The 20,946-nt window shown below is 38.5% G+C and overlaps 2 protein-coding genes and 1 pseudogene across 2 annotated transcripts; 2 read left to right on the forward strand and 1 right to left on the reverse strand.

Moving 5' to 3' along the window:
* Positions 1-23: 23 nt before the first annotated feature.
* On the forward strand, positions 24-15,820 carry LOC119629766 (sorting nexin-8). Its single transcript, XM_038016839.2, has 7 exons — positions 24-143; positions 6,269-6,477; positions 8,035-8,260; positions 10,522-10,627; positions 11,013-11,145; positions 11,648-11,861; positions 13,636-15,820. Exons 2-7 carry the CDS (start codon positions 6,275-6,277, stop codon positions 13,783-13,785), a joined length of 1,032 nt encoding a protein of 343 aa, XP_037872767.1. The 5' UTR covers positions 24-143; positions 6,269-6,274; the 3' UTR covers positions 13,786-15,820.
* A 156-nt stretch (positions 15,821-15,976) lies between these two features.
* LOC101742622 (sucrose-6-phosphate hydrolase) lies at positions 15,977-17,644 on the forward strand. The gene has a single exon (XM_004921989.4). It carries the CDS (start codon positions 16,004-16,006, stop codon positions 17,522-17,524), a length of 1,521 nt encoding a protein of 506 aa, XP_004922046.1. The 5' UTR covers positions 15,977-16,003; the 3' UTR covers positions 17,525-17,644.
* Positions 17,645-18,303: 659 nt separating this feature from the next.
* LOC119629838 (U6 spliceosomal RNA) lies at positions 18,304-18,399 on the reverse strand (annotated as a pseudogene).
* Positions 18,400-20,946: the final 2,547 nt, after the last annotated feature.

Below are 20,946 nucleotides of genomic sequence, written 5' to 3' on the forward strand. Positions count from 1 at the left end.
GTACTCTTTATTTTCTGTCACAGTTGTTCTGTCGTGGAAATGTCTGTCGTAGAAAGTTTGGAGGTGGATTCGTACAGCGATCTTTTAATCGCCAATGCATTAATTTAAGCAAGTAAACAAAATGATAGAGTAATAAAACACCGGTAAGTGTTACGAAATTTGTTGCGTTGGTTGCACACCACAATATTAATGGTTTCATTTGTTTTTAATATGTTTAAATTTATTCAAGTGTGATCGGAGTTGATAAAACTTGGAAAAAGGTGATTTGTTGTCCTATTTTATGGACAAAACAAATAGATTTAAAGATTTCTTATTTTGGAATATTATTGCTTTACACAAACCTTTATGTGGGTAATTTTAAATTAATTTACGTCATTTTGAACAAATGGGTTTTTTCAATTCTGCAACTTCATAAACAATTTTAATACCCTATCCAAAAAAGTTGTGATGTGGGAATTTAACCTTTTTTAAATAATTTAAAACATTAGACAAGTCTTTGTGTATAACTAGTAGCATGAAAAACGCGGGAAACCTTTGAATTTGGCGGGCGCGGTTTTTGTTTGAATTTGTTGAAAAATATTTTTTTTTAATCTATTAAGTGATCAGAATAGTTAAAACTTGTATATATTTGTAATTTTTATTATTATTTAAATTTTTTTGTATTTTATTCTTTTTTTCTTCGAGTTGGGGTAAGTTTTTTATATTTATATGAACGAGCCTCCGGACCCGGGGGGCACAGCGCCCCCCGCGGTTGCATTTGTCACAATCTCCAACGAATCCGGAATGGATTCTGACTGCTCTTTGGTGTCTAAAAGGAAGCTGAAGCGTAACCAGCTCCACAAAATTTGTAAAAATTGTAACAAAAGGAAAAGAAAAAATAATACAGAAACATTTAAACAATCGGACTGTCAATGCAAAGACGAATTTACTGAGAGCACTATTGATTTGCCTGCACCTGGTCCTTGCACTGATACATCTTCAAAGCCCGTTCCTCCCACTGATATGTCTCATAAAGCCTCCACACAAATTGGTAGGGCTAGTTATGATGCCAATGACCACGGCCCGTTTGTGGTACACGTGCAGAAAATACAGTCTGCTGATGATGATGGTACAACATTACACCCAGTTGTGTTTGGCAGATTTTTAAAAAAAAATTTTTTCAAAAATATTGTTAACGGAAGTTTGAAACGTATTGGCCGAAATAAAATGACACTTTCTTTTAATAATTATACAGACGCTAACAGCTTTGTCACTTCAAACTGCTTAGCTACAAACAACATGAAGGCTTTTATCCCAACTTTTAACATTACGAGGATGGGTTTAGTTAGGGGAGTCCCAACTGAGTGGTCCCCTGAAGATATTATGCAGAACACTAATGTACCCATTGGGTGTGGGGAAATTCTGAAAATTAGAAGACTAAACTATAAAGTCATGATAAACAACACACCCACATGGAAACCTTCGCAAACAGTCGTGTTTACATTTGATGGACAAGTTTTGCCCAAACGTGTATTTATGTGTTATAATTCTATGCCTGTTAAATTGTATATATACCCAACCATCCAGTGCTTTAATTGTTGCCGCTTTGGGCACACCAAGGTCCAATGTAGGTCAAAGCCCAGGTGCTTCAAGTGTGGTCAGGGCCACACTGGAGATACTTGTAATGTGGAGGAAGACTGTGTATCTTGCTGCTTATGTTCTGGGCTGCACTTTGCTTCGAGCAAAAAGTGTCCAGAGTACGTGAGACAAACAGATATTAAAGTAACAATGGCAGAGAATAGCTTATCCTATATTGAAGCGTCAAAATTACATCCCCCCATTTCTAAATCATTTGCTGATATTGTATCCTCTCTCCCAACTAAATCTGTTCCTGGTGGAAATACAGTATTGCCTGGTTCACCATCCTCACGTACAATATCTTATAAAAAAACAGTCTTCACTAAACCCAGAACTCCTCCTCAACACAGTAAAGGTTTTGATCATGTAGCACATGAGTCTCTTGTAAGGGACTACAATATGCCAGAGCCTTCTAATGGATGTGCATTACCATCCTCGTCTAATGCAAATTCACAACAGACAATAGCAGAGTTAATTACTATATTGATCAAATTACTTTCTGAACCCAATTTATCTATACCGTCCCACGCTGCTAATTTAATTCGTACTTATACTAATATTAATAATGGCCAACATGGACAAGTTAGTTCAATGGAATTGCCGCAGTATTATAAACAAAAAGCATGAAATTATACATATTATAAATACTTTTAATCCTTTTATATTTTCTCTATCTGAAACCTGGCTAAAGCCAGATTTTGTATTCAAAATCCCTGGTTATTCGTGCTTAAGAGAAGACAGGGCTGATGGATATGGTGGTGTATGCCTACTCATCAGAAACTCTAGCACCTTTTCTTCCTTCCCTCTCCCTTCACATAGTAACTGCTTTTCTGTCATTGCAGCTATTGTTGATGGTATCTGTTTTGTCTCTATCTATGTCCCTCATCCCTCCTTGCAAATCTTCAATGAAATTAAAAACTTCATTTCAGTTCTTCCTCGGCCTTTCATGATTCTGGGTGATTTCAACTCTCATCACACATCTTGGGGTAGTTCAGTATCTAATAGTTATGGTTATGAATTATTAGATATCTTAGACATGTATAGCCTGTGCATTTTAAACTCGGGTTCTCCTACTCGCCTCACAAAGCCTGGTGAAGTAATTAGTGCCATTGATCTGTCCATTTGTACTCCCCAGTTAGCATCTTCTCTATCTTGGTCTACTTTGTGTTCCACTTATAATAGTGATCACTATCCCATAATCATTTCATTTCCCTGTAAAAAAAAGGATACAATGTGTATTCAAAACTCTCGCCTCAAACACAAAATCATAGACTCTAAATGGAGTCAATACACGTTATTAATAGAAGAGAAAATTAATAATTGCTCAGAAGTTAATGTCATAGATAATAATTATTTCAAAGCTATTTTGTTAGAATCGGCTGATAATGTTTTTCCAAAGAAAAAGCTGTGTAGTAATAAGTTGTCATCTCCACCGTGGTGGGATGAAGAATGTACCAATGCTATAAAGAAACGCAAGGCAGCAGAGCGTAATTATCACAATAATATGTCTATGAAAAACTACGAGGCATTAATGACTATAATGAAAGAGGTTAGAAAACTATTTAAAAAAAAGAAATTTGACGGGTGGAGGAAATTTTGTAGCACTATATCACCTGAAACACATGCTACTGTCATATGGCGAAATATCAAAAGATTTAGATCAGCTGTCAATCCTTCTAACGCATTGTTGCTGCCTATAGAATTAGCAGATCAATTCCTTGATCGTTTGGCTCCTCCTTCTGCTCCACTCAACGATCCTATCCTGTCTTATAAGCAATATAACTCTGATGCCCCTTCTTCTCTAAATCTAACTTTTACGTTAGGGGAGTTAAAAGGTGTATTAAATCACGTCAAAGACAGTGCTCCAGGGGAAGATGGGATTCCATATTCCTTTTTGTCTCACCTTGGCGAAAAAGGATTAAATTACTTTTTAAATTTAATAAATAAAATTTTACTGACAGGTGACATTCCACCGTCATGGCGAAGTCAAATAGTATTGCCATTTTTAAAGCCGTCTAAGGTACAATCTGATATCAAATCATATCGTCCGATAGTTTTGTCATCGGTGATCACAAAAGTTGTTGAACATTTAATTAAAAATCGGCTTGAATGGTATATAGAAAATAACGAATATCTGTCCCAAACTCAGTTTGGATTTCGAAAAGGTAAAAGTGTGGGGGACAATTTAGGCATATTAGTTACGGATATTCGTAATGCTTTCTCAGATAAAAAGTCAGTAGTTGCTGCTTTTTTGGATATTAATTCGGCTTATGATAACGTTCTATTACATATTCTAAAAAGTAAATTAGATAAATTAAAGGTTCCCTATTTTTTAACTAATTCCATTGTAAATCTTCTTTCGGAGAGGAAAATTATTTTAGATGTTGGCGGCCCTTATAAGCCTAGTAGGCTGGTATGGAGAGGTTTGCCACAGGGGTCTGTTCTGAGTCCTTTATTGTACAATATTTATACATATGATCTAGAAGGTTCAGTCGGAGATTCAGCAAGTTTATTACAGTATGCCGATGACTTGGTTATTTATGCCTCTGATATGTCTGTAAGTACTGCTGAACGATATGTTTCCTCCTCTTTATCTTTGCTAAAAATCTGGATGGATGCAAATGGCCTTGATCTGTCTCCCTCAAAAAGTACTGTTGTACTTTTCACCAAATCCCGTACTCCTTGCTCACTTAATATAACATATGATGGGGATATATTACCCATTAGGAATCAAGTTAAGTTCTTAGGAGCTATTCTTGATTCTAAACTAACGGGTCAACCACACTGCGAATTTGTGGTTAGTAAATGTGAGCGAAACTTGAACATGCTGAGATGTCTCGGTGGGGTTTGGTGGGGTGCTCACCCGGCTACACTGAGGTTGGTGTATAATGCTGTCATTAGAAGTGTACTGGATTTTGGGACCTTTTTCTTAGACCCAGGTAATGTGGCTGGCTTTAGAAAACTAGATCTCATACAGTCTAGGGCTTTGAGGATTGTTTCTGGTGCCATGAAATCGAGTCCGGTTAATGCTCTGCAAATAGAATGTTGTGACCCTCCTTTAAACTTAAGACGTCAATATCTGTCCGATAGATTCATTTTTAGAATTGTTCAGTTCCATAATCATCCCCTCATTTCGAAACTAGAGTTTCTTTCTAAAAAAGTACCCTCTTCACATAAACCTTTACCTTGTCTGTTAAAAAGTTTCCTGAAATTCAAACAATTACAAGCCCCAACTCATTCTTTTCAGGTGCTTCCTTTATTTGGCGCTTCTTATGATTCTCTCTTACTTTCTCCAGTGATTTGCTTTTCTCTTGGCATTGAAAAATCTGATTTTAATGCCAATGAAAATTTTAATTGCAATGTCAATAGTAAATGGCCTAACTGGCATCAAATTTATACAGATGCATCTAAACACTCCAGTGGGTGTGTTGGTGTTGGAGTGTATCACAAACAGTACAACATAGTTCAGAAAATTAAATTACCTCCGGAATCATCGGTCTTTACCGGTGAATGTTTTGGACTATTAAAAGCTCTTGAATATGTGCTGTCTTTCAAACTAAAAAAAACCGTTATATTTACTGATTCCTTAAGTGCATTACAGAGCTTAGCAAAATTTTCACTAAAACTTAACCCTTTTTTTCATGTAATATTTGAATGTAAGAGAAAGCTGTTGCACTGCCAATCACACAACTATTTAGTATCATTTTGTTGGGTACCTAGTCACTGTGGCATATCTGGAAATGTGAAAGCTGACAGTTTGGCCAACAGTGCTACTGTGACCGGTGACGTATACCCGTACAAGAATTTTGGCCATGATCTTGCTGCTTTGCCCGGCATATGCCTCCACAAATCGTGGAATATGTGTTGGGAAGAGAGCGGCCGGATTAAGGGTCGTTTCTTGTATGCTATACAGTCTTCCGTTCCCAGGAAGCCATGGTTTGCCAAATTGTCGTTTGGTAAAACCGCCACTTCTACTATAATTCGTATGCGTCTGGGACATAACAGCCTTCCAGTTCATTTGCACAAACTTGGTATCGTAACTAGTACCGCCTGTGAGTGTGGCGAGAGTTATTGTGACCTGAATCATATTTTCTTTTCTTGTTCTTTATATGATCATTCTTCCTTATATACTTCTTTAGTATCTCTCTCTGTTCCCCTTCCTACTAATATTTCTTTACTTCTTCGAGATTTTAATCCCCTTGTATATAGTATTTTAAGTAGGTTTATATTAAATAATAACATTAAACTATAATTTTGATTTATTTTCCCTGTTATATAATTATTCTGATTTTTTTTGTAAATTCAATTCGTTCTAAATCATTTATGTTTTGTTGCGATAAGTTTCCTTCGTTTTTTATTATTTATAAACTGTAAATAAATAAAACGGCGAATTATAAAAACGTTATTACTTGACGCTGGCTAATGCACAAAACGTGCCAGAGCCAAAAATAAAGAAGAAGAAGAAGAACTAGTAGCATGTTTATTCACAGATAATCATAATATTACTTTAAAAAAAGTATGTAACAATTTCTAGATAAAGTAAAAGAAATTTCTGACTTGTTTAATTTGTTTACACATTTTAGATTTTTCAAATGTCTACTTGAATTTTTTTCATTGAATGGAAGATTGAATATTTTATTTTTATTTCCAGACAATTATGACAAATACAAATGAAGTAACATTTCAAGAGCTTGAAGCAACTGATGTTGTAAGCATAGACCTTGTACCCGAACGGAAGGGAATTATACTAAAACACTGCGAGTATTATGTCAGCTCAAGGCGTCATGGCACAACTGTGACCAGAAGATACAATGATTTTGTACAGCTTTACGATGTGCTATTTGCTAAATATCCTTATCGGTAAATTTCATATAGGTTTATTTATGACAATAAGCAAAGGTCACTAAAAAAATTTTTTAATTCATTGCTAGAGCAAAGCTGTGTTCCTGACAAACCTGACAATAAATGAATATTATTTAAAGAAATCCTAAAAAAAAAGTAAATGCTGCCACTTACTTTGAGTCATGCAAGATGAGAAAGGCCTCTTTCATGTGAGGAGAATAAGAGATATCTCAATTAAATTGTAGATTATGGTATGATGACAAGAGATATCACAACCAATTTTAACTAGGCCTGCAAACTGGAATGCATGACTTTCCTCGTGGTACAAATAAGTAGGGTCATAAATATCGTAAATAGGTAGGCAAGTAATCTCAAAAATATGCAATGCCTTTAGAAAATAAATTTATTCGACTGCTCCATATGGTCAACGGTATTCATAGTATGATTTCTATGATCACCCTTTTTTTTTTTTTTTCCGGGCCGAGGGCCGAACCTCCTACGAGGTCCCCGCGCCTAGGGGGCGCGCGGGGTATGTGAGACTCAACGATCTGCAGGTGTTGAGAGCAGATCGCGGGCCCAAGGTATTTAGGGCCCACCCACTAAACGACTCCCCTGCACTCTTACACCCGGCGTCCGATCTCCGTCCGGGGTCAAAACCCGATCAGAGTAGGGGGGTTCCCGCGGTCAACACTACAACCAGACACGCGGCGCCACCCCGAGGACGCCCGACCGACGGGTCGTCGAGGCGATAGTCGACGACCAACGACGTCAGTCTCCGCGGTACGGCGGCCCTTCAGGCCGCCCGGGCGATGCCGCTGGTGTTCCGGGATACCCCGCTGGGCCAGAACCAGCCTGCCGGGTCGGAACGCGATACACCGCCGACCGGGTTGCTCTTCCACAGTATGTTCGGCGACGACAGCGACGACGAAAATGCGGACCGCATCGCAGTCCGCAGCCGCCGACGCGTCGTCCCGTCTTCCTGGTGCCAGCGCGCTAGAGTGACGGTAGCGTGCGGCGCAGTCTCAGCCCCCTTAGGTCGCCCCGTGACCATCACCGGGAGGAGACTGCCTCCTCATAGGGGCCAGAGCTGGACAAACGCCCTCCTCCGACCCCCTGCTCGACGGCGGCGGCACGGCGCCGAGAGGGAGGAAGAGTTCTCCCTCTCCCGTTCCGCCGCCTCCTGCGAGATGGTGGACTCGCAGAAGTCGAGCATCGCCTGCCAGGACTCATCGCTGCCGAGCATCGCAGCCACGACGGTCGGAAGCGACAAGTCCGGTCCTATTTTCCTATCCTATTTATGATCACCCTAACTTAAGAATAGCTAGACTGTCAAATTTTTGTAAAAATGTACACAAGTGTATTTTTGGCTGATTTGAAGAACATCAACCTCCAATGTAACTGGAAATCATTGGCAGTAAGCACGAATGAAGACAGATTCCACATTCCATTCAAATTGGTTTGAGTGCCACCCAAAAACATTATTTAATGCAATGGTGGATGCACCAACTCTACATCCTTTATATTAACTATAATATAAATAATACAGAAATTATTAAAAAATTGACTGGTTTGCAGGGCTGTATGTCAGCTACCTCCGAAACGTGTGGTGGTTGGGGGCGGAAGTGGACAGTTCTTAGAATCCCGTCGCGCTGCTCTCCAACGTTGGCTATCGTTGGCCGCCTGTCATCCAATATTGGCGCATGATGCTGACTTGCGCATCTTCCTATCTGAGTCGGTCCTGCGGCTGGAGAAACCTAAGCACGACGAGTTCGTGCTTGCCGGTACTCAGTGCGATGAACAGGTATTGTAAACTTTAAGTTAGAACTAAATTCACGTGTCTCAGAAACATCTAGAAAACTTTTAGCGTCTATCAATTTTCATTGCGGAGCTTTTGGCGGTTAATGCGAAACACCTAATCTCAGTGTAACGTAACAAGCCATCATATAATTTCCAAGAACTTAAGGAATAGTCTTGTTTTTAAATTCATCATTAATGTTTTATTAGTAATTTGATTTGTTCTTGTTTTGTGCGGCTAATAAATACATTATTCTGATAAAGTTATTATGTAATAATAATAATAATAACCGGGGCGAAATCACGCACGGTCTTCTGACCCTTAACTAGGATTCCCTGGCGGGAATGAACCTGTTCGTCACACGAACCCACGCCCATCAGCCTATCTCTGTTGGATTCGGCAATATCGTCAACGGCTGCCCCACCCTCCAGACCGTAACGCATTACTGCTTCACGGCAGAAATAGGCAGGGTAGTGGTACCTACCCGTGCGGACTCACAAGACGTCCCACCAGTAATTGCGAATTTTTGCGGATTCGATTTTTATTACACGACTAACCATACACGCCCGCTTCGTTGGGCATTTAAAATTAGCTTATTTATTGTCATTCTTATTAGGGAGTCCAATACTCATATAAATATTAGTCTATCCATTAAGTACGTGTATTTTCTACATGGATACCAAGTTTCAAGTCAATCGGATGCATGGTTCAGTAGTTATAACGAAACGTCCGTTAAAAACCACTGTAGATTTATAAACATATTAGTATAGCTGATATTCCTTGATCTTGGAAGTCATTCGTGATTTTTTATTAAGTTTATATTACATTAGAAGCACTGGCATTGCTCGATACGAACGCATCGCGCGTCTTATTCTTTAGGCCATGACGACTTTGAATGTAATTATTTTCTATTAAAATGGTAGGTCATTAATTCTGCTTGGACGGCAGACGGTGCCATAGTAACAACAAGATGACAGAATCATCAAACAATTTGGAAATGCACCCCCGTGGAAAACCCCCTCCCATCCCTCTGTAGATTTATCTTTATTTAGTGAAATGTTAATCAATATAACCTTTAGTTTAGGCAAATCTGGATTAAGTGCTAAAGTGTCGTTTATTAAATCGAATTAGAACAATACAACGGTGTTAAAGTGACATCGGTCCCGCAGGCTTAACATTACTTTATTAATAAGATAAGATAAATTAGTAGAGGAAAATAATAATTTTACTTAATATTCATAGCTGAACACTTGGATTTCATGTGAGTAATTCAGTAGAAGATATAGATGCGCTTTTGTTGAATATTAATTATTAATTTAAATGTAATACTTTGTAATATTTAGTGAGCTAAGTCAGTACATCTTTAATACAAATTTATTTGAAAAACGGTTTTCATTTTGGCTTTGTTATTACATATAGGTATTTATTAGATGTATTAGAGGTAGTTTAAATAACTTTGAATGTTTAATTTTCATTTAATTTTATCTATTTATTTTTACAATTAATTTTCACAGACTAACTTGTCCAATTTAATTAGATAAATAAATCATCCAATCATTCTTTGATAGATCAATAAACCTATATTTCCGAAAGGCAAAGATTTGGACTGCTGTAAACTGGGTGTGTAAATGATGTCGAGAAACGGTCTTCTTCAAACCAGTATGCATGACTACTACTTCACGGCAGATCGGAGATCTGGCGATCGAATTCTCAGTGGATCGCGTTTCCAATCCGGTGGTAGATTCTGCGAAGCACTGCTCTTGCTAGGGCCAGTGCTAGCAACACTCCGGTTTGAGCCCCGAGAGCTCACCTACACGCTAGAATAACGCTGATATAGCCTCTCAAGGCTATCAGCATAGGTAGGAAAAAAAGGCAGTAACTAGCAGTATATTCCTCCTATGGGTTTTATTTTTATTACACGATAGTTTTTGCGAAGCGACACCTCACCTTACGAATAGCAATTTTTTTTCTACCTATGCTGATAGCCTTGAGAGGCTATTTCAGCTTCGCCCTAACGTGTAGGTGAACTCACGGGGCTCAAACCGGAGAGTTGCTAACACTGACCCTAGCAAGAGCAGTGCTTCGCAGAATCTACCACCGGATCGGAAACGCGACCCACTGAGAAGATCCGGCGAGAAACTCAGTGGGCTGTGTCTATGGGTTAATTCGCTCGTCGAGCCCTCGGGTTCGACGAGGACGGGCTATAAAAACCTATAATAAACGATAAGCTAGTGGGTGAAGCAATAATTTCGCGTCTTTTATTGTAGGAAGAAACATCTCTAGACGAAATGAAGGCGAGGTTTGCGAAGGAGCAGGAACAACTGCGGATCTTGTACTTGGGGATGGATAGACTAGCGCAGATATTCGATAGAGGTTAGTTGAGTGTCTTCCATATCAGTGTTGCCAAATAAAAAACAAAAAAATGATTAATTATATCAAACTTTACTAAAAACTGAGAAATCCTCTTCTCATGGCCTTCGTCTGGCCATACGTTCCCTTTACTTATTTTAGACCCATATTTATTTCCTGTATCGAAACGAATAATAGCTTAAAACAAAACGATTCGTTTCCCAGTGGGCGTGAAAAAAATTTTCACTGCACCCATAACCCAGGGGAAAATCATAAATAGAATTATTTAAAGATGAAACATCGATATAATTACATTTCTGGTATGCAACCGGTTTGTCTTAGACCAATAGGGTATTGGTTCAGCGCGGTCTTTATAAGCGTTTTATAAAATTGTAAGTCCTGTTTTTAGTTAAAATCAGATGCGAAGCAGAAAAATCAGATTTCCGTGAGCTGGGGGCCGCGCTGCAGGCGCTGTCGACGCGGGACGCCGCCGACACCCCGCTCTGGACCCGGCTCAAGCAAGCTTACGGCGACGCGGCGCTGTGAGACATATCTTTTTTTTAAATGACGAATAAATAATACCAATAATAAGTGATAGCTTTACACTACAGCGGCTGTGTCTCCCTTCAAATCGAAATGCTTCACGGCAGAAATAGGCAGGGTGGTGGTGCCTACCCGTGTAGGTTCACAAGACACCCTACCACGAGTAATTACGCAAATTATAACTTATTATACAAAACGTGATTCTTTCATCTTGGAACTCATTCGTGAATCTGTGTTACGATACGAACGCATCAGGCGTCCTTTAGGCCACGACGACTTTGTGGGAGAAATTTAATGTATCTATCATACTGTCTACCTAAACTGTATATATTTTTTCGTATGTCGTATCACTCGTGTCAGAGCGGTCGTGGTCGTCATCCAGCATCATTGCTGTGGGCTGTACTGTGTGTACTGTGTACTCAATGTTTTATTAAACTATCTAGGTAAACTCTGTAAGTACTCTTGTATTCCACAACAGTTTTCGGTTATGGTTACGTGCAGGGTATGTACCGGGGAGATGTTCGACGACGAGTCTGTGGACAGCGAGGCGGAGGGGCGGGTGTCGCTGGCGCGCGACGCGCTGGCGGCCGGCCGCGAGCTGTGCGCGCGGCTGGGGCGCGGCCTGCACGCAGAGCGCGCCGCCGCCGCCGCGCTCGCGCCGCCCCACGCGCAGCTGCGGAGACGACACCTCTACGCGCTCACCGCCGTCCTTCAGGTACTGACACACACACTCACACTCACTACACCTGTGTGACAATTAATCAGATATTTTCGGAGGATTTCAGTTTTTCCAAATCGATGATGAATTACAAAATTTTCATCAAACTAAACCATAAAATATCGTAGAAAATCTAGTCGATTCTAGACTGTCATGTGTCAAGGTGAGTAGCGTTGCGAGTTAGAGTATTAAGTGTATTATCTATGGTTAGAGTTTTTTTTATTGCTTAAATTATGCACCACCGATGCCACTTTGAGATATGAGTTCTAAGGCAGGTCTCAGTATAGTTACCACGGCTACCCCGCCCTTCAAACCGAAACGCATTACTTCACACGGCAGAAATAGGCGGAGTGGTGGTATCTACCCGTGCGGATTCACAAGAGGTCTTACCACCAGTAACAAACAGTTTCAAGATATATTGCGTATGTACAAGTTCCGAACAACAACAACGTTAGGACTGTCGGTCTACGCGGCAATATCACGCGCTCGACGGGAGATTTTTGTTGATCCTTCTTAGAATATTTTTTTCCCTACCTATATTCACTGGGGGTTTATTCCAGTTACGCCCGAACTTGTGGTTCTAATGGCTTCGTCATACAGAACGCGTACTTAGCGCGTGTCAGAAAGCTAAACTGTCGGCGTGCTATGATGCCGAGGTGTGTTGTACTACTATGGTAATATACTGCCAAACAGAGCGCCAGCGCTATAAGTACGCAACGCTCTGTTGCGACGTTAGGACGCTTTGACGTCAGGCGTTGTAATTTTTTACAAATTTTATTTTAGCGTCCGAGTGAATGTTTATTAAAACATTGAATAATGCCCGAAAAATTGATTGAGAATTACTTAGAAAATATCAATGCTAAAGCCGAATTTACATTACGAAATTAGTGGCGTGAAATTAATTTCGTGACATTAGTTTTACCAACAGTTTCACGTGTAATTTAATACTTTCGTAATGCATGCATTAATTTCATGCATGCAAATTAGTTTCGTGCGCTGCGCGATTTTTTGGTGAAATTAGTGTCATGCAACTAATTTCATAGTGTAGACGCGACGTGAAACTAATGTCGCGAAAGAGCCTGCGCTGTGCGGACGTCTGTATTGTTAGTTCGGACGCACTTCAAGCGTTGAAAATGGCAAACCAACGATGGAGTACAGAAAAAAATATAGATCTTATTAATGAATATCACCAAGAAGGGTCCTGAAACACCTACAGTAAAAAATCAAAATTATCTTCACTCATTCGAAAATAGTTTTTATAACTCTCAGGATCTTCATCTGCTAATTCAGAGACTAACTTCATTGCACCTAAATGCCTTCTTGTTGACCATCCTCGAATCTACCAACTTTTTTTTTTTCTTGATAAGCTTTTTTTAAGTTTATAGGTATATAAGCATTTCTTTAGCTACATTGAATATAGCAAAATATAGCTTTGATGCTGACGGCGCCATGGTTACTGCGATACTGTGGATTTCGCGACACAAATTTTTTTACGAAATTACTTTCGCATATATCGAAACTACTTTCGTGAAACTGAGTTCAACATGCATGACACTAATTTCGTAATGTAAACTCCGCATTATACAATGCCGCATCTGAATCACTCGACATCTTAATACTTTTACATTTTTCACACTGCTATCGAAAGGTACTATGATCTTGACTATCTAGTCAATTAGTGTGACATCAAAAGAGCGCGACTTTAAACCGCAGCGCTAAGTACGCGTTCTGTTTGACGAAGTCTTAAGAGTACCCGTGTTGTACTGTACAGGAAGCGTGCGTGTGGCGCGCGTACGCCGCGGCCGCGCTGCAGGCGCTGGGGGGGTTGGCGCGGGCGCGCGGGGCGGGGCATGCGCGGGCCGCCGCCGCCTGGGCGCGCCTCCACGCCGCGCTGCCGCCCGCCGCTTCCGCGCCTTACTAAAGGGATTAGTTATTTCGAATAACATATCCAGGCCCACATTTTTTTTAAGGGATTTAATGACCTGGTAATTAAGACCTTTAGGTCAAGTCTTATTTTAATGAAAATATGAAACATGGCATGCAATGAAATGAGATGAGATAAAATGAGATGATATGGGATGAAATATAATCTCAGTAAAACGGTGGTCATTTACTGAGACTTTTTCAGTGGATTTTTTGGAGGATCCTGAGAAGTTACGTCCATTGGCTTTGTTTTATTTTCTCACATTTGTGTACTTTCAGAGATACTAAACAGTTAATAAACCAATGTTATTACCCATTTAAACCGGAATAAACACTAAATAGACAGTAAAAAAATCACACAACTTCACTCCTTGCGTTCCCGCCAAAAAATCTTGCAGGCTCACAACTACTATACTGACTATAATTAGACCCGCTATAGTTTTAATTTTATAGATGTTATGCCCGTGAGGCGCATAACACCTGCCCACAGCAATGATACTGAAAGACGATCCACGACCACTATGACAAGAGTGATACGACAAAGGAGAGATAGTTATAAAGAAATTTGTCTGTCCATTCGTCCGTGACAACGAAACCACTGTGAAGTATTTGAAATGTCAAAAATAATAAAGGCGAGACTGAACGGTAAAAATAGTTGTAATCATAAGTATCTACGAATCGGGTTAACAAAAAGAATGCATAATGTTGAATAATTATCTGTGCAGCCACTACTAGTAGCGGGAGATTTTGATGAATAATTCGTATTAAAATTATAGTCCTAAGAATTTTGAATATAGAATATAGAATAAAAACGATTTTTGCATACAGCCATACAGCCAGTTCCAACTTGCATATGCTTGTGATTTCCGGAATTCAAGGATAATTATTAATATATTTCATTCAGTCAACATTTATGGTAGAATTAGCGCAATGTAAGTTCAATAAATGAACTTAATAACTAAAAGGTTCACAAAATAAACGTGACGCGCGATTTGTGAGCTAATAAATTAATTTATGCAAAAAATTTAAAATACATATATGTATATATGCATGCGATTAAATATTATAATATATATAATCAGACCCTTATGTGCCTTTTTGCTGTATTTAATTTTAATTGTTGGATTTAGGAAAAACATATTTTTGAATAACTTTCTTCTTGGATGTGTTCGCTATGTGTTCAGTGTTGTAGTGAGTCGGTACCTAGGAGACTATAGTTAAAAAAAACTTTAAAGTGAAGAAAATAAATATGAGAATAACCGAATAAGTTTTCATTCGTAATGCAAACAAAACTAGATTTTTGTTACCTATCTATGTATATGACGTATTATGAACACATTCAAATAAAAATAAGTCTAAAATAAATATATTTGTTTAGTCATAATATTATATACTTTTAGACTTTTATATAATAGTTAAAACATTCCATTATTATATAACTGTAAAATAAATAGGTACGTAATTATGCACAATTAGAATTATTTTTGTTAATTTAGATAATACGTATTTTAATTTCAAACAAAAATGATTTTATAAATCTCTAAGCTCACGTATGTTTGCTCAGGTTATTTATTTGTATATACACGGCTGTTAGCTATATATCGAATAGAAATGCAATATTTTTTTAAATAGTAATGATAAATTAAAAATAAGCATTGTCATATCTCGAATAATTAATGATACTCTAGAAACCATTTTGATATTTTTTTAAATAAATGTGTATAAATTTCTTATACATATAACATATATAAATATAATTGTTTCTCTAAGTGGCGTGCAAAGGAATTCAAAGGATACGCCATCGCGCCATCTTGTATAGAAGAATATTAATTCGCATAATACATGACTATAATATATAGATTCGCTTTTTCTGCTTCAAAGCAATAAGGCGTCTTGTTACATTTGCCGTTTATAATCTTTTAACTCTAAACAGCGAACAATATGAATGTTTTACATTTTGATATGTTATTTAAATTTTTCAATAATATATTTCGTGTTACAATAAATGAATAAATAAATAAAAAAATTAAAAACTTCGATTTTCATTTAACCACCCGATACGCGACTGTTATTGATTACTGTTGTGTTATATATGTTATTGTAAATAATGCTTTTATTACATCATTTTTGCATCATTGTTTACAAACATAATCTATTACTAGCCGATTAGGTACTCGGATGAAGATTTTTCAATTGTTAATAAAATCTCCACGTAAATGGACGTTTTAGTTGTGGCATTATATTTGCGTTTCGTTTGCGCGGTCTTCGCGGTAGACTTGTCTCATATTGAGACTTTTGTACAGGAGAATCGTTACTGTTTGAAACAGAGATATCGTCCACTGTACCACATATCAGCGGCCCACGCATGGACGAACCATCCCAGCGCGTTCGTGTATTACAAACGGCAGTACCATATCTTTTACCAATATCATCCGTACAATGGCGCGTGGGGTCCTATAAGTTGGGGCCACGCAGTCAGCGATAATCTTGTCGACTGGACGTTTTATCCTCCAGCCCTCATCCCCGGCGAGCTCTACGACAAACACGGATGCTTATCAGGATCCGGCATCGCCCACAACGGGTACCTGGTGCTGTTCTACACTGGTAATGCCGTATCAGACAACGCGACGCTCCAAACGCAAAACGTGGCGATCAGCACAGATGGTATCGTATTTCAGAAGTATATTTACAATCCTGTTATTCGGGACGGAGCTTTTGGGGCGGAGGACTCGCGAAACCCTAAAGTTTGGAGGTTCAGGAATGTCTGGTACATGCTCCTCACTAACACCCGGGAAGGGGTCGGCCGGCTTCTCCTCTACACGTCCATGGACCTTTTCAATTGGAAATTGAATGGCACTCTCGCACTGTCACTCGGCGACACCGGATATGCGTGGGAAAGTCCGGATTTGATCGAAATAGATGGTCAGCACGTTTTGATGTTGTGCCTCCAAGGGGTGCCTAGCGATGGATTTCGATTTAAAAATTTGTATCAAACTGGTTATATCGTCACTAATTTCAACTATGTTAATGGCCAGTTTGATGATTTAGAAGTCTCCACGGCAACATTTACGGAACTTGATCATGGACACGATTTTTATGCCCCGAAAACAGTGCTTGCTGTCGACGGCAGAAGACTCCTGATTGGCTGGCTCGGAATGTGGGAGAGCCATTTCAAAGAATCAAAGCACGGATGGGCCAGCATGCTCACCATTGTACGAGAAATGAAGCTGACCCCACAAGGTCGTCTCCTGATGCCTCCTGTTAGGGAAGTAGCTGAATTACGGACCGAAATACTTGAAGACGCGTGGTACAACCCCGGCGAGGCTTTCTATGCAGGGACGAGGACTTTTGAGTTGATAGTCAGCACTGCCAAAGTGTTTTACGATGTCGCCGTCATATTTGAATGGGATGGCGACCAGCAGTACACGGTGGGGTACTCGGCGGATCGAGGTCACATCATAGTGGATCGCGGCGGAGTGGACGGCCTCAGGAGGGCGGACTGGGCTCCAAACGATAAACTAAAACTGCGTATATTCGTCGACTATAGTTCAATAGAGGTTTTCTGTGGTTCCGGAGACGTGGTATTCTCCAGCCGCGTCTACCCAAAGAAAAATATCCGTGTGAAGATATCAGGAGAGTCACAGTTGCACGTCGTCCAGTATAAACTGCGACGCAGCGTCGGATATGATAGCAAATTGCGTAAATACTTGAAAGAGCATGTTCTCGAAAGGGCATAATTTAATAAAAAGGATTATTTTTATCTTCTAAGAGGCTTCTAAAAGTAATTTAAACAAGTATAACTATTCACTGTGTTAACCATTCTTTTGTTAATGCTAATAAAATTTTATTCGTCAGAATCGTTTGTTAGTGCAATACTTATTATTACCAGGCTACCGTCAATAATTATACGAATTTATAGTTTGCCAATTTTTATGAAAAACAAAAAAGATGAAATAATTTCTCTTCCTTTATCGTGGAAGTCGTGAACACGTTTTGCGTTTAATTAAAAGTACTTTTACGATTTAATGTCGCTTTTTTTTTAAATTGTGATCATATCGTAATCGCACGAAAACTGTAAACTGTATTCGAGATTTCGGAAGTAATAAAATGATAGAAAAAAAAGCGAAATTAAATCGTAAAATAACTTTTAATTACGTCGACTACTCGCGAAAACCGAAGGAGATATTATTAAATATCTATTATGTATTGATTTTCTTATTGGACAATCGAAACAACATATCTACGAGCTTAATGCGAGTTTTTTAACGTTCTCGATAGCGTAAAAGTTAGTTCAATTTGTATGGAATGGGATCGTTTGCGACGTTTGCCGCTAGGGGCGCTGTTCCAACTGCATACAAAATTGGGTTAACTTTTACGCTATCGAGAACGTTAAGAAACTCGCGCTAAGCACACTGAACTCTCAAGGTGGGTGGCGCCATTCGTGTAGTATATATAGTCTATGGACTCAGGAAACCACTTAACCGGACGACTTATCCTATAGGCCACGATGAATTAAAAAAAAAGTGAACGCTTCACGATTTTGTGTGTCATCCTTATGCACGGGCCATGCTAATCTTCTCTGTATCGCTCCAATTTTATTATATGTACCTACTGCCGAAGCAATAACAGTGAATGGTCAGAGAACGCTGTTTTTCCTCCGGTGCTTTACTGATGTCGGTTTTTAGGGTACGCACAAAGAAGGTATTGTGCTATTATTAGACCGAAATCACACACAACCCAGGGGATCAACAATAAAAACTTAAATGTTGAGCACTGTAGTAAGGGTCGTCATGATAAAATATTAATAAAAGTTAATTGAATTGCGTTTTGTTAAAAGAACCGGACGTAAAACAATAATAGATTCGAAAACAGATTTCCCAAAGGTGCGCCCACGTAAGTTGTTATATTAGAAGATTGAGTGGCCGAGCGGGTGTGTTAAAGAGCGGTCTCATGCCGCATTGAAAATAAACATAGGTTTTTTTTCCATTAAATAAACATAAAAAAAAAATTAAGGCTGTTTACAAAAATATTGAAATAAGTAAAATAAAACACTTTTTTTGCCTTCTTATCTGCGAGTAACCTCGAGGGGCCTTGTTTGGTGGTCGACTTCACGGGGCTTAGCCTGAAGGGATTTACTATTATCTGTCCTAGCAAGAGCAGTGCTTCATTGAATCTACACTGGATCGGAATCGCGATGCACTGAGAATATTCGGCTTTAAGCTCCGCGGTTTAAGTTTTTTAAGTACGTCGAACTCTTCGACAACGAGGACTTTCAACGAGTGCGGTGACCAGTGGTTGAAGTGCCTAAAAGCAGCTAGAGTAGGATCCGATAAAACATGTTCTGGTGACGGTACTTTTGCGTTGCCCCGTTGCCTGGGTCGGAAACACAGATTATATATACACTGGTCGGAAATGTAATGGAAATGAAACGTCAACCAAAAATTCGTGCCACTGTGACGTCATCTGAACAAAACATGGCGGTTTTAGTGCTGTACAAAAGATTTCAATGTTATCAGATTTTATCGATAAACGTTCTTGGCTCATTTTATTTTAAATATTGTTGAGTATTATTTATTTGTAGAATTTATACTTTAATGGGAAGTAAGTAGGTATATTGTTATGTGCAAATATGATATGATTTAGATGGGTGAAATCTAAGACAAGTTCGTCCTTCGAATTTACCAAGTAAACGATATGATGATTTTTAAAAGTTGCTACACTGATTTTATAAAGTCGTCGTTTGTCGCAAAACATAAAGATATGGCGTAGTACAGTGCCATCTGCCCATTTCTAGCATTCTAAATGTTATCGTATTTTGAGTACGTATTTTTCTTAGACTATTACAATCTAGTTTGTTTTGCTGACTCTAAAGTCCGTAACACACTACCGCAGCGCACCTCAAGGAAGGTGCGCCGCACCATTTGAATTACTTTCACTTGAGAGTGATTCCAATTTTAAACTTATCAAGGGACCGCGTGAAAAAAAAAAACACCTACAGAACATTTATTCAATATTAAAAACGTCATTTCTTGTGACTTCCTCTCTAAAATCACTTAATTATTAAATATTTAACGAATTTACAATAGTGTTTTACTCACTGCGGAATAAAACTATTTTATTTAAATAGTTCCGAAGAGATTTTGTCGGTAGCCTTTTTCCCGAAATATCTAAACCGAATGTCTAAATATGTTTTGATGACATATTTTAAAGAGGTATTTATGATTAGTGTCATGATCAATAGATTCCGACCGAAAAATGGTGTCCCATTTTTCGGATGAGGGCTCCATAATGAATTTAAATATACATAGATAATAGTTTTGGGGCATCGACTTTCTTGAGATCCTATAAAATGTGTTTTAATTATTATTTTTGTATGTTTTAAGCATGATAAAATAAGATATTTTATATAAGCAATCATATTAAATCGATATCAAAGTCAATAAATAATATACAACCCAAAACAGACGGCCGAACTGACGCGACAATGACATTTGGTGCGCTCAATATGGCGGATTTTCAGCCTCATTAGACGGAGACTGAGATATTTACGTATATTCATGTTTCATATTATGTACGCACTGAAATACTGTTAAATTGTTTTCCTGCGAGTTAAAGTGCTGAGTAAGAACGAGATAGATATATTATGTTTATGTGTGTGCCTTCAAAATGGGTGCTATTTATATAAGCAATTGCACGTATAGAACAATGTGTCGTGTCCCTATTATATAGGTCTATGAGAAAAAGTCACAAGTTGCAGCTTCAACACTAGAGGGATTGTAATTTTTTCCGAAAATGATCAATCCAAAATCGATTTTTCTCAAAATGGTTGTCGTTTTACATAAATGAAAAACTTGATCGCAAGAATCAATCAATTAGATGCAGATGATATACTATATCAATCAACTAGTCGTCAACCACAAATTATTATCGCACAACAATATATTTTTTATGTGATACATTTTATCTGCTGACATAAATCGGAAAGAACTCAAGTCGTGCCATTACCGAACTTTATTTACCGGAGGAAGGTAATTATTATTTTCATTTACACGTGTTTATAAAATGGTCTTAAAATATATTATCGTTGAGATTTTAATGAATGGGATAAAAATTAATCTCGCTTTTATCTCTATATTTTTATATTAAATAAGCATTGATT

The sequence above is a fragment of the Bombyx mori genome, chromosome 17 (genome assembly GCF_030269925.1).
Source record: "Bombyx mori chromosome 17, ASM3026992v2".
Lineage (NCBI taxonomy): Eukaryota > Metazoa > Arthropoda > Insecta > Lepidoptera > Bombycidae > Bombyx > Bombyx mori.

Coding starts and splice junctions, on each gene's coding strand:
- LOC101742622 (XM_004921989.4), top strand. CDS start 16,004: ATGGACGTTTTAGTTGTGGCATTATATTTGCGTTTCGTTTGCGCGGTC.
- LOC119629766 (XM_038016839.2), top strand. CDS start 6,275: ATGACAAATACAAATGAAGTAACATTTCAAGAGCTTGAAGCAACTGAT. Junction 8,261..10,521: donor GTACTCAGTGCGATGAACAG/GTATTGTAAACT, acceptor CTTTTATTGTAG/GAAGAAACATCTCTAGACGA. Junction 11,862..13,635: donor CGCTCACCGCCGTCCTTCAG/GTACTGACACAC, acceptor TGTACTGTACAG/GAAGCGTGCGTGTGGCGCGC.